At 50.1% G+C, this 14,031-nt stretch overlaps 4 protein-coding genes across 4 annotated transcripts; 3 read left to right on the top strand and 1 right to left on the bottom strand.

Annotated features, from left to right (window-relative positions):
• Window positions 1–54: 54 nt before the first annotated feature.
• Window positions 55–1,287, top strand: CkaCkLH20_09959 (pap2 superfamily protein; the record flags this gene model as incomplete). The annotated part of the gene is made up of 2 exons (XM_038892674.1): window positions 55–270; window positions 325–1,287. The coding sequence occupies 2 exons, from the start codon at window positions 55–57 to the stop codon at window positions 1,285–1,287; spliced, it is 1,179 nt and encodes a 392-aa protein (XP_038741923.1).
• Window positions 1,288–3,376: 2,089 nt separating this feature from the next.
• On the top strand, window positions 3,377–4,606 carry CkaCkLH20_09960 (pectate lyase; the record flags this gene model as incomplete). Its single annotated transcript, XM_038892675.1, has 2 exons — window positions 3,377–4,128; window positions 4,183–4,606. 2 exons carry the CDS (start codon window positions 3,377–3,379, stop codon window positions 4,604–4,606), a joined length of 1,176 nt encoding a protein of 391 aa, XP_038741924.1.
• A 2,019-nt stretch (window positions 4,607–6,625) lies between these two features.
• On the bottom strand, window positions 6,626–11,826 carry CkaCkLH20_09961 (uncharacterized protein; the record flags this gene model as incomplete). Its single annotated transcript, XM_038892676.1, has 5 exons — window positions 6,626–6,974; window positions 7,038–7,659; window positions 10,771–11,551; window positions 11,608–11,739; window positions 11,788–11,826. 5 exons carry the CDS (start codon window positions 11,824–11,826, stop codon window positions 6,626–6,628), a joined length of 1,923 nt encoding a protein of 640 aa, XP_038741925.1.
• Window positions 11,827–12,606: 780 nt separating this feature from the next.
• Window positions 12,607–13,098, top strand: CkaCkLH20_09962 (uncharacterized protein; the record flags this gene model as incomplete). The annotated part of the gene is made up of 1 exon (XM_038892677.1): window positions 12,607–13,098. One exon carries the CDS (start codon window positions 12,607–12,609, stop codon window positions 13,096–13,098), a length of 492 nt encoding a protein of 163 aa, XP_038741926.1.
• Between the last annotated feature and the right edge of the window lie 933 nt (window positions 13,099–14,031).

Consider the following 14,031-nt stretch of genomic DNA (forward strand, 5'->3'; position numbering starts at 1 on the left):
ACGTAGGCGCCCTTCTAATCAATTTCCGGGAAAACTGTCATCAGTCTCTTCACGATGCCTAGTCTAAACCCCTTCGCCCGTCGTCATCACGACCCAGCAACACCTCTGCCCACCCATCACCGGCGGAGCAGCGATGACACGAAGGTCAACGAGCGCTGGCATGCCCGAGAGACATACACAATGGACCGTCGACCGACCTTCATGCAGTGGTTGAAGGTGACATGGCTGGACATCTTGACCATGATAGCCATGGGAGCTACCGCTCTAGGCGTGAGCTCTGCCGTCCCCAAATCCTTCATCCTCTGACTAACCTCTCGTCACCAGGTATTCCGAGCGCACCCTCCGGCCCATCGAATGTTCCCGATTACCTTCGAAGATGGCGAGATCGTATACCCGCAGTTTGCATACCCTCACATTCCACAATACATCCCGAGCCACGCCGCAACGGCTCTGGGAGTCGGCGTCCCTATCCTCGTTATCCTGTTGTGCCAGATTCGCATTCGATCATTCTGGGATATCAACAATGGAATTATCGGGCTGCTGTACGCACAGCTAGGGTCAGCCGTTTTCCAAGTCTTTATCAAATGGCTCATTGGCGGCCTGCGACCCAACTTCCTGGACGTCTGCAAGCCCGACATCAGCAAAGCCTCACAGCCAGGAGGCAATGCCACCGGTCTGGAGGGCACCGGCTACGGCGGTCTCATGTACACCTACGACATTTGCACAACGGAAATGGGCGGGTCTCTATCCAATGCACTGGAATCTTTCCCCTCGGGCCACACGACGTCCATGTTCTCTGGCATGGTGTTCCTCTACCTGTACCTCAACGCCAAGCTAAAGGTCTTCTCTAACTACCACCCATCCATGTGGAAGCTCATCCTGACCTACGCCCCGATCCTTGGTGCCACCCTCGTGGGAGGCTCGTTGACGGTTGACCAGTCCCATAACTGGTACGACATCTTGGCGGGCGGACTGATCGGTACGATGTTCGCGTTTTCCTCATACAGGATGGTCTATGCGTCGATCTGGGACTGGCGTTTCAACCATATCCCCCTTCACCGCAAAATGCCTCTCGAATACGACCTCGACGCTTTTGGAGATGGTGCTGTAGCGACTCGCAAGGCTGGATGGGGCAGGAAGCGCGGAACCCGAACTGCTGGTACCGACAAGATGACTAGGTCGCGGTACAGCACCAGCAGAGACGGCCGTGGTGTTGGTATTCCCCGCAAGCCGGTAACATCACACCACGGACACGACCGTCGTCCTTCTGCTGGTGATATGGTTTAATGATTTCAGACACGGAGTTACGTTGGAGTTGAGTATACGGATGGTTGATACGCGCGCTTTTCCTTGGATACCCTATACGACTGTATGATGAGAGAAAACGAGACAGAGCAAAAGCTCTCCTGAATGTTCCCTAATATTAAGTTAATCAATGCCATATCAAAGAAGTTTCGTCCAAGACTGTCATTGTCGGCGGTCTCGGGTCCCGACATGATCATTAACATCCGATCAGTATTTGCTTGGCTCAGGACACAAGCTTCAGGTACATGGCGTAGGCTTGGGAGCGCACGTTCTTATTTTGCTGATCATATGATATTCGCTCAACACATATCGAACGTCGCAGCCGGCTCCCGTACAAGATTGACATGGGCTTCCAAGTCGTCGGGACTGAGAGTCGGGTGTTGTACTCATCGTCGGTCTGATATCCGATGCGACTGGTGTGTGGCTCCACAACCAGCACTGCCATGTGTCTGGAGGGCCTGATATCAAAGTTTAAAAATAGCTATAGCTTTACTTCAAACATGCCGCCGGCTTTGGCCTGCACATGGGGAACCGAATATTTGGAGAAACAGCTAGTTCGGCACGCAGATGGATAACCTGGAGTTTGCTGTATCTGTCAGAAGACGCCAAGCGTTGGACTCATCGTAGACAGATTTGACAGATGTTACTCTCGAACTCAATTCAAAGGCAAGCGGCACCTGAGGCGGTGTTGAATAACTGTCTCGTCAGTTGCGGGAACGTCTCGCAGTTATTGAGCGTCCTCGCGAGTCAATTCTGTGATGGTTGCATGAAGACTGAGGCACCTTGGCATACAGTGCAGCTCTTGGCACTGAACTCTATGATCAGTCAGGCTTCTGGCCCCTGATGCGCATCGGTCAACCTGTGTGTGGTTTGAGAGTCATACTTCTGCTGCCACTTAACTTTACTGAGCAAACAAATCATGAAAGCAAAGTTCACGGAAACACACATTTTCTCGACGACATTTCGAAGTCGACAATGGGGTATCTTTCAAGCCATCTGCGACACCTTTTTTTAGCTTAAAATAAGGTACTTTTTAGTCGGACGGAGACAGGGCGAGGCCACCCGCAGCCCCAGTCCGGAGCCCCGGAGACTAGCCAACTTCACATGAAGAGCGAAATCGACGTGGGCTTCGCACGGGCAGCCGCCAACCCCGTGCCCTCCCGAACTCCGGGATCCGATGATCGCCGTCAACCCTGCCGAGGAGCCCCGGATAGATGAGCTGTTTCTCAGCGGAATGCTTCGAGAACGGCCGCCAATACGTCAAACAGACAAGTGCCAAGCTCGACGACTCGAAAGCTCTGAAGCGCCCAGACCATTAGCAGGTTTGACTTATGATGTGCAGAAGCCGCAGAGCATCCGTTATATGAGAGTTGTGTTATGTATGCCTAGCTCTTCGGCGGGATGAACATGTCAAAAGTTGTCGGACGATAATCCCGCTCAAGCTACCATCCCGGACCATGATGTCTATACCAGACTCTGGCCGCCCCATATGCCGAGCTCTCCCTAAAGTGATCCACAACTATGGCTCATTGCGAGAGGTCTTACTTTCTTTAGGTAGCTCTTGTCAGCCTGGTATGGAGACGTCTTATTCTTCTTGGGGCTATGACCGTGAGGCTGGATCGACTGCTACTGGGTAGAAGCACTGACAGCTCCAGCACCGCACCACACTAGTCCCGGTAATCCACCAGTAACCTGCAATATAGACAAAATTATGGAGAGGCTCGGCAGTCGTCGATATACTCATGTCGGATGTAGTTCTCGGTGGAGGAGTGGCGAGGGGCCCATAGGATAGAGTGTGCCTAGAGAACGACCCAGGGGCACTCTGAGATGCGATGAACAACCATGCGCCTCTAAATTGAACAGATTACAGGAGGCAGAGGATGAAGTATAAGACCTCATCATCTTCCACCATCTCGACGATCTTTCTTTCGGCAGGCCTCATCGCCAAACAATCTCTTTCACTCACAACTTCCAAATCATTCTCACTTTTCATTCTCTTTCAACTTTCTCTTCACTTTCATTACGTCTGGTACCAGTTTCTATCAACCCATTGACATCACCATCATCAACAATGGCGTCCAGGCTGGTCCTCTTCACTCTTGCCGCGCTGGCTACCGCGAACCCCATCAACCCTGGTGGTGGTGCTGAGCGGCCGGGCCGCAGACAGATTGGATCTGTCGGGCACCTTGCCCGCGCCGTCATGAGTCCTCAGCAACCCAAGGTCGAGGTTCGATTCCCCGGACCTGGTGGCCCCGGATCCAACGGCTCGTGCGAGGACGGTGGCGATGGCAGCATCGGATCGAAGGCCGAGAAGTCTAAGGACAAGAACGCCGACAAGAACGCGGACAAGAATAAGGATAAGAGCAAGGACAAGAACACGGATAAGAACAAGAACAAGGACAAGAATAAAGACTCTGGCTCCGGCTCTGGCTCCGGTTCTGGTTCAGGTTCAGGAAGCAAAAAGCCAAGCACCGGCGGTGGTTCCAGCTCTGGTGGTGGCAGCAGCGGAGGAGGCGGCGGCTCTTCCGCCAACAACGGAACAGCTCCCGGCGGCGGCGGCGGCGGTGGCGGCGGCGGTCTCCAGAAGTCTTTCCCCACTCCTGCCGGCACCGAGAACCTCGCTGAAGCTCGAACCATCTCGGGCTCATTCGATGGTGCTATGAAGATGTTTGACCGTGTCCCGAGCACGTGCACAGGTGGCGAGGGTGGCCGCGCCGACGCAGCTTTCATCCTCGAGGACGGCGCGACTCTGAGCAACGTCATTATCGGAGGCGGAGCCGGTGAGGGTGTTCAGTGCGCCGGCAGCTGCACGCTGATCAACGTGTAAGTCACATTCCCTTTCCTGACATTTCGGCTCTCAAACTAATTGTGGCAAAGTTGGTGGGACAAGGTCTGCGAAGACGCGGCGACCTTCCGACAGACGGGCGGCACATCCACAGTCCGTGGTGGCGGCGCACGCGGCGGCTCAGACAAGGTCTTCCAGCACAACGGCGGCGGCACTGTTGAGATCAGCGACTTCTTCGCTCAGAACGTTGGCCAGCTGTACCGTTCCTGCGGCAACTGCGATGGCCAGGTCGCGCGCACTTCCACGTTCACCAACATCCACGTCGATGGCGCTAAGACCATTGTGCACGTCAACGGAAACCTGGGTGATAAGGCAACGATCAGCAACTCTTGCATCTTGGGCGGCGCCACCGTGTGCAAGAACTCGCAGGGTGTCGAGGGTGGCGGTGAGCCTGGTGATGCTCCCGATGACCCGAACGTCTGCTCCCAGACTGGTGTCCAGACTTCAGGCTGCTAAGCGGCCACGGTCATGGGGAGTCATATGACAATCGGCTTGGTTTCGGTACATAGCGCAAAGAAACTGACTTGCTGGATTAAGACTGGATATCTCGAGTCAGAAGATCTTTCAAGCTGTAGATATTCTTTAGATGACTGCTGGTTATGCGGTTCAATCAAGCACATATCTTCCTCGCAAGTCAACCTACCCACCTCCTCGTGGATCAAGCAGTGATGCCTATGTAGACAGTCTCATCGACATGTATGACTTAGTACCATATTTCAGACCAGTCGCTCTTTTCATTGTTATCAGTTTCGCCAGCGTTGTTAGTCTTGCTGATATTGTCGCTATTATCGTCTCTTCTCCTCCTCGTCGTTGTCGTCGTCGTTGTCGTCTTCAGAGTATTCGGTCTTTATCCAGCTTTGCATAATTTTACCGGATGTCTTAAACCTTCCAAGTTCCAGGAGTGCGTGTGATTTAGCCCTCAACATTTTAATTCGGCAAGGTTGCAGAAAAGGTATCTTCGCTACGTCACTTGCTACATAAAATACTGTTATTCTAGGTTTTGGTGGCGTCTGAATAACAGCAAATCAAGAGACATCAGTCTAACCTCTCTTGTCCTCTTCAGATAACGATAGCCACACGGGTTACTGATCGCTGGTAGCAAAGGTTGCTCCTGAGAAGGGCTGAAGACCTCGACCCGTTGGTGTGACCGCAAAAAGGATCATATTCTGCTGCTCCAACTTACCGCCAAAGTTTACTGTCAAATTTACCAGAAATTACTTTCTTTCTCTTTCTCCACTTACTCGGCCAACGTCAACCCAACGCAGGAGAACAGTCACCTGCAATAAGTTATACGCTAATTACTTCACCAAATTCGCTCCGGTTCTCACGTTTGTCCACCTCGCAAAAGATGTTCCTACCCACAGTCAAAAAGGCGTTATACGAGCCTGGATCCGAGAGCTACCGTTGGGGTTTCTACTTATTCCGAGCGACCTACCAGGACGATGCTCTTTGGGAACGCTATATGGCACACATCCACGAGAACGCCTATAAACACATCGAATTCGACTTAAAAGACAAAAGAATTTCCAAACAATTCAAAATTTACGTTATCGAAGGAGCCGACTTGGACGGTGCATCAATCGAGGAGGTCAGACAACGCTTTGTTTCCTGGCGCAGCAACCACACCGAACGACCCTCAGATATTGCACCCAGTAATCACTTAGACATCACCCTCAAAAGCTACCCCCTATACGTGGATGAGCAATGCCTAGAGTCAATGAGGTCTCATGAAAAACTGGTGAAAGGATCTACTGAAGAATTCGACCACCAAGTTCTCATAAAAGCGATGAATGCTGAGCCTGGTTGGGACGAAGATGACGACGAGGATTCCGAGGAGGATGAAGAGGAATCTGATCAAGATGAAGCAGCTTCCGACGACAGCTATGATTACGACAAGGACCGCGATTGGGAGAATCCAGTATACCGCTGGATGCTAGTTAGCTGTCGAGACCTTATTTGTTGGTGGAACATTATGTCCCTTGATGGTGAGTGGGATCGACAATATGGACTTTGCAGTCTGTCAAAGAACAAGAAGCGCCCATGGATAGAGGGGAGTATATATCGCGGACCAGTCTACCAGTATTAGTAGCTATGAATCCCTTGTGTAATTATCTCTCGCACGCAACAGATAAACATCAACTGAAACGTGATCGGGAAACCATTCACTTCGCCTACATGTAACACACCTCAATATTGAAACCTTTCTCATGAGCAAAACATGTTCCTATCCGCAGTCGAAAAGGTGCTTTCAGGCAATTCATCAACAGGCAACACTATCGAAAATGATTTCTCAGGCGACGGGTTCTGTTGAATCGGGAACAAATCATGTGAAGTAGCGAGTGAAGTCGTTCCATAAGAGCGTCCTTTATGGTTCACTGTCTCTGTGTCCACGTCGCAGCAACATGATCGCTATTCACATGCTCTGCTTCCCATAATTGTGCTTTTAATAATCGATCGCAAAATGACAGTAATTCCTCAGGGGTTTCCGACAACCCATTCCCCACCTCTCTTCCGCAATTCACCCCTAATGCTTAGAGGAGCCAGGCGAGAATCATCCTCTCTGCCTATGAGATGTTCGCTGTTTTCCTCTAACCGACGCTTCAGGTCAGCCTTCTCCTCGGCACTGATCGCAAAAAGCGCTGCAATGGTAGAGCTCTTAACAACATCCATATCCGCTCTAGCAGTTTCCATCATGACCAAAAGAAGGCAAATGATGGAGACGAGAATTTGGGCGGCTAAGAGGACTAGCCATGGCCATCTGACTTGAACGTATACTTCATTCTGCCACGCTGTGCCTTTAACGTTTGGCTCGGGAGCGAAAAGACTAGCAAGGTTAGCAACATTTCTCTTGAAAAAGTCTCTGACATGCAAAGACTTTCAGACACACGAATTGGTAAGCCCGTTCGCAATGTTGCGGGCCATTCCGTCAATAACTTCCAACCAAGCCTCCGTGCTTTCATTTATGCTTGTGGCAACGGCGCCCGCATTAATAAGCATGTCGCTACCAGTGCTGAACTGGTTGCTTCCGCTGTCGGCACTGAAGCCGCTGAGAGAGTTATTGAATAGGTTCCAAATTTCACCCAGTCCACTGCCGCCAAAGACATATTTGCCAGCTTCGTCCGCCGGGGACGTGAGATATGTGACATTTTTCAAGACTTCGTCTGACCAGGTCGGTGCAACAGCGTCCCCTCGTTGTATTTCGGTATGTGAGAAAACCAGTTTCATGTTCAGAGTGTTGTCCTTAATCTCAGGCTCATAGGTGTTGATGCACCAATGAAACAGGACCTCAATCGCCTTCGGCCTAGGTAATTCCCCTCTGGGCATGTCAAGGTAAATGCCAAAGTAGTCATAGAGCTCGGCGTCTGTGAACGTTGTGCCGTTGTAAGAGAGACTCGAACCGGAGCTTGTAAGAGCGTTTGACAATGCCGACTCAACCGTCATATTGATGCCGTTTGGCAGTGCTACATTGGTCCCATGCGCTATTTTCGTAGAGTTGGTTGTGATAAGATCTGTTACATCTGTTTTCAGTTAGACCGATAATCACCAGCGTGTACCACGCAGCTTGTTGAGATTAACGTGTTAGAGTTGGGTTGAAGTCCACTTCTTTAGGAGCACGAGGAAAGCTGCGCTTCTTCCGGCGTGAAACAATACATGATACATCTAGTTATCGAAGAACATAGCTGACGTTGACATACCCGTGACATTGTAGCACACAGCAAGGGTGCTAAAGCGCTCCCATGTGCAGTGAGATGTACTGCATTGAGGCTCTTTATATGGCAAAACTTCTGTCGGCGGGGTAAAAAGCCCCTGGACAATTCCTCTGGCCTTGGATATCATTACCTGACCTGTTGAAGTTATTAGTGTGTTCAACTTCAAAAACAAGTGCTCATTTTTGGCGGAAATGGACGCTGTGAGGCAATTTGGCTTAAAGACTCACTCGTGTGTAGTGTGCTGGCGCCGGTCCAAAAGTAGGACTCCGATCTCCAAGCGTCGGCCCTTCCTCCTGAAACTTCAACGGGTCGAGACGGATAGGTTACTGCGGATTGTGTTACGGTTGACGTTGCGATTCCAGTGATAAGAAGAATCGCTGACAGAACGCCCAAAAGCCTGTAATTTTGTCAATGTAAGTGCAATGGACTGGAAGCTTCAGCTGTGCAAACACTTACCAGCCCTTCGTTCGACCTAGAAGAACCAAGCCACCCCAGGGGCCCCTTGAAGCTTGATCAAAAACGTCGAAATCTTTAAGCGGACGCGACTTCTGCTTGAACCAATTCCACTTGCACTGGGAAAGCCCTTCCATTACCGGGATAAGAAAGGCCGTTCTAGCAATCGTTGACAAGAAGGCTACGACGGCGTTGACTGTGATGCCAGAAGGCCACGCTGGAAGTGGGTTCCCGTTGAAGAAGTGTAGGAATATAACTAAGACGACAGGTGATACAATGCTGATAGCGCAGCAGAGGATCTCCTGCCACCAAGCTCCAATCCGGTTGTTCCTGCGGTGCACATAGTCCTTTTCGTTTTTGGTGGGCTGTATCATGGTCCGCTCCTCGTCTCGAGATGAGACAGTATTCTGACGAGAAGCGTGTTGTTCATGGCCGTCATTCAAACTGTCGTCGTCCTGTTGGGTTCGAGTTGGCATATTCGGATCAGGTGCATGTAGAAGCAACGAATACATGTCTGATGTTCCATTGCTCTGTCGCCCTAAAGCAGCCATTTCGAATGTAGGAGAAGGGTTGCCATCTAGGCGCCGTGAGCGAGTATTGTTGGGGCGATCGGTATCCATCAGCCTTGAGATGGTGGAAGATGTTGAATGTGCGCACTGAATGTAGGTAGGAATTGCCTCAGGCAGTATGCCATTCTTATACATTCTTGCTTATAGTGAAGACTGTGTATGCATGACGCACAGTGGCTTAGGAGGACAACATGGATTTGTGTAATGTAGGGTCCGGATTGGTGGGTCATGAACTGCATGTTCGTGGTGTGGTTACGCTGTATGCGGCACGGATACCAATCGCTAAGATAGCTGAGGTTGCCTTGATCCTTCATGTTTGCTGAGAAAAAGGCAACCAGTCTCTTGCCGAGCCATTGGCGGCGATGAAACGACATCCAGTGCCCCCAGCCCTCAAGGCTGCCTTAAGCACTCCAAAATGCGTTGCCAACCTGCAACTGATCCTTCCCTTGACCCGTGACGTCCGCATCGGATGTTGTGGCACCCGACCACTGCAGGCTCTATGCACCATATCTTACGTGTCACATGACCATACATCTATGAGCAGCCTGCAATACACCAAGATTTCCCCTGAGCGGAGTTGAACAGCTTGATTGCGCTTGCTTTTGGAGATTGTGAACGGTGTTTATTGTTGGGGCAAGGGTTCTTTGGTGTTGTTGAGTTAAACGTTGTCGAGACGTTTTGGACCGCGAAATGTGGCACTAACACAATGGCGACTATAAATATGTTGTACTGCGATGGACTCCACGCCAGAACTGACGTTCATCACTGTCGCAAGGGAGGAGCTGTTATCTTTTAATTGTGCGAGGTTTTCCAACCGAGGAGATGTAGTTTGAAGACATGATGGCACTTTAAGCCTATGTATGTTGAAGTTTCTACGACTTCTATGGCGCTGAAGAGATTAGAGTTTCAAGAATGACACTATTTATTTCCAAAGGTAATCTTGCATTGAAATTTCATGCCACGAAAAGACATCGGAGAGATTGCATTTGACCTTCTGCCACGTTTGTTACTTCAAGTCTCTTCTAGCAAAGATAAATGAGAGGACGCAGGTAGGCCAACTTCTCTCGAGACATACTAGCACCGTGAGAGCACATGTGATGGTCTAGATACAGAATGATCTGCGTGAAAACTTATGTAAATTAATCCCAGATTCGTCTTGACTGAACGTTTGAGCAGTCTACAAAAGTAGATAGGTCGATCCGTCTTTAGAAGATTTCTATTGTAGTCAGGTCACTTCTACACCTAGTAGAGATACTATCCCTCCAACAAGGTAAAAGCTTCCGGTGGCTAGTACCTCGATCTTTGTGACGCCGTCGTTCAGATCCCTAACGAACTCGACCGCATCTTGAATGGTAGGTAGCACAACTACGCTAGCGTCTGGGTCGAGGTCCCGCCAAGTTGTTTTCATGCGTCTTTGAGCCTTCAGACTTTGAAGATCTGATAGGCTAGCATTGAGGTTCACGAGTTCTTAACCGAAATTTTAGCAATCAATGTTTCGAATACCAGAGTGTGCTACGTGTTCTCGTAACGACTCACGACTTACCTGGTTCCCAAGACTGGTCTTTGAATGTTACGTTGGTGCAGAACACCACGTATTGGAACTTCATTCGTCCATCTCTACAGAGCGTACGATATACCACTTCAAGCAGCGACCGTGTATCTCTTGTTGATTGTTGATTGAAGATCAATATCTTGAGAGAAGGTCTGCGTCGTGTGTTCAGTCAGTCTCTCGGATGACCAGAAAGGGTATTAGAAGCTTACTTCATGGGAGATACTGAACAGAACCAACGACAAGCTACCTCCAAGCTCTGCTCTGTATGTGCTCCATCAAAGTGCCAGTTTATGTCCTCTGTCGTCATCGTCTCGCATCTGCCTCTGAAGACCATACTTTCGAGTCCATTAATGACAGGCGTAGGTAGATCAGTGGGACACCATGTGACACTGATCTCCATCTTGTCGATTACAGCCCTCGCCAATGCAACAGCAATAGACGCGTTGCTTCTTTGGTATTCTTCGTCCGGTCGTATCTTAAGGTGCTGAGGAATCATGGCGGCGGAAACCCTGATAAGCTGTGCGTCTTTCTCCTGGGCTCTGGCCTCAAGAACCCTCATGGCTTCTGGTACCTGCTCAATTGTAAATGCAGGACAGCCATTCTTCGTGACGCCTGCCTTGTGCCAGGCTATTTCCTCGATAGTCCCGCCAAGCGTCTGAACGTGGTCGATTCCAAGAGTCGTAATAGCCACGGCGACTGGCTTCTCGATGATGTTGGTAGAGTCGAGTTCCCCACCAACCCCGACCTCAATGATGGCCACATCCACATCCTCTTGCATGAAGACGTGAAACGCCATCAAGGTAAGAAATCTGAAATACGTCGGCTTTCTCGTTTCAAACTGGCCATCTTCCCAGTATGAATTTAGAGAGGGCAACCCGAGAGCGTTCCACACCTCAAAGAAGTACTTCGTGAACAGGTCTTCGGATATCGCGGTTGAGTTGATTCTTATACGCTCTCGGACGGAAACCAGATGAGGAGATGTATATAGACCAATCTTTTTCGGGACACCGAGAGTATCTTGGAATTGCTGCAGGATGGATTGCGTGAAAGCGCATGTGGTCCCCTTCCCTTTGGTTCCTGCGACATGAAGAATGTTCAAGCGATTAAGATCGCCAGGCTTCGCGGCCAAGTCAGCAAAACACCGCCCATGTGAGAAGCTGAAAGGAAAAATACAGTGTATCCGAGACGGCCGAGCCATTGTCTCATCTGCCTCAACGCACTCGAGTCCAATTTCTGGCCCTGACGTCGTCTCTCAGCCAGGACTTTGTGTCCCGACTGAGTTGAGTTCAAGAGTCTGATGGCATTCTTGAGCAGTTAGTTTTGAGAAATGGTTATACGTTTTGGGAGAAATACCTCGTATGTCTCTACCGGGGCTTCCTTTACAGCAGGCATTGGTATTTTTGGTAAATGAGCCAGGAAAACCAATTTACCGATAGGAACAACCAGGTAACGATAATCTTTCGGCTACTCTATAAATCTAACGATTATGATCTCTTGCGCGTAAGTATTCGCTGGTGTGAGGCTTGAGGGAGACGTTGTACTTGTGTGACGGAGTAATGGTCATCACTGATGAGTAAGAATGCTTCAGATCGTCTGATGTATGCATAGCTTTGAGGTGAGAGAAATCTTGTTTATTGCACAGCATAATAAGCTGTGCCATGTGTCTACCCGTATTTCTTCAAGCACTAATAGCTAGTCTGCTGTCTGCTGTAATCAGGCTTATTCTCGGTGGTTATATGTGTACCGGCGACTGTTGTGATGTATCATGGCTTCCTATCGTAATGTACACATCCTGGTCACCGACCTACCAAAAACCCCCATCTTCTATAAATTTGGAGCCTGAATCCGGACTGATCTTATCAAACTCTAGGTCGGTCCTCCGGGAGACTCCGGACTGGCCCGTTGGAGAAGTCGGGACAGTGCATAGTTGCAATGTAGCCAAAAACGAGTCCATCCGATCAACATCTCCGGTTTCATTTGGACCAGAATGACGGAGCTCCCCAATTGCATCCGCCTTTCGAAAACCAGAGCAGTGAACTTAAAGGCCAGAGTCTGCAGCTAGACGAGCACGTAATTGAGCATGCAGCTTCAGTCATTCAGAATTCAACCCTTCACCCAGTCCAAGCAAACCTTCTTCCATCCACAAACCATCTTCAACATAATCATCCGAACATGGACGGCGATCTAAAGAACCTGCCGGAGGTGTACTGCCGCGCCTGGGCTTCCAAGGACCCTACCAACCTCTTAGCCCTTTTTGCCGAGGACTCGTTCATGACGGACCACGGGGCCCAGATACACGTCCCATTCGCCTTTCTGGAAAGGCACCACAAGCACTGGAACGGCGCGCATGACGATTTCGAGGTGTGGCTCGACAAACAGTATCCCGTCTACTGGGCAGAGCTCGACGACAAGGGAAACGGTTACTGCAGCTTCCGCACGGTCAACAAAGGTGTTTTCGTGAATGACCTGGGTAGGAGGAAGGCGACTGGACTACCGTTTCAGTATTCTGGAGTGATTGACCTGAAGTTGAGAGATGGGAAGATTATACAGGCAGACGAGTGGTTGAGGGTGCCCTTCGAGGACAGTGTGTCTCCAGACAAGTACATCAAAATCTCGGAGGATAGTTTGAAGGGCGTCATGAGGAAGGATCTCCACAAAGATTAATAGGCAAACCCGACATACTCAAAAATCACTTTTTCCGTAAAAGTCACATACTCTGCCCATGACGAGAGCTCCATGATTGCTGCGTGGCTTCCCAAAGTGGCTGCATACAAGCTGCGATGCAATGAGAAATGCTAGAAATACAATCTGTATTGTCATACAAATACATGATTACATTAAATCATATTCTCGTAACACGCGCCTTGGGCCTCATTTCCTCTCCTGATTACCACCCCTTCGCTGGCATTAGTATGGCTGGTTTAGACAAAGAGAGCGCCAAGGGGCGACTCACAATATCGACAACTCCAAGTCGCCTTGGATCTTGGCTTTCAACTCAATCTCGACATCAAGGTCCATATCAAGCCTCACCGAAGGAGCGCCTTTGCCTTTGCTCTGTACCTGCTGATTCTGCCCCGCCACTTGTTGCGAATTCCGGCTTTCACTTCCTGATTGTTGACTTCTGGCCACATCTCTGCGTCCTTGCTTGTACGCTACGTGATGATAGGTGTCTGCAGTGCTGTCGGACCCTGATGCGGAGCTCTCAGTACGTGCGGGGTTGTTCAGGGGCCTGTGGGCGATCTTCTGCGGCTGTTCGCCGGATCGCGTCCGACTCTCGTTCGCGTGGGCGGACATGATCAGATCTAGTGCTTGCCCTGGTCGTGTGCGTCGTAGATCGTAGGATTTCGAAAGCTGTGCAGTCAATTTCGATTGATAACGATAAGATGATGTAGTGTCACAACACATGGAAGCCATGTGAGACGTTGGGCAGTTGAAATAACGGTCATTGCTTGAGTTCTAGAAAGTGCCTGGATGACGTAGGGGCGCGAATCATTCTGATGTTCTGGCCCGTGGGGGACGTTCTTTGACGAGTGAGGATCATGTCGGAATGACATCATTGCCCCTCTGATACGTTCTGGGATTGCCACAAATTCCAGA

This window comes from Colletotrichum karsti (assembly GCF_011947395.1).
Source record: "Colletotrichum karsti strain CkLH20 chromosome Unknown Scaffold37, whole genome shotgun sequence".
NCBI lineage: Eukaryota > Fungi > Ascomycota > Sordariomycetes > Glomerellales > Glomerellaceae > Colletotrichum > Colletotrichum karsti.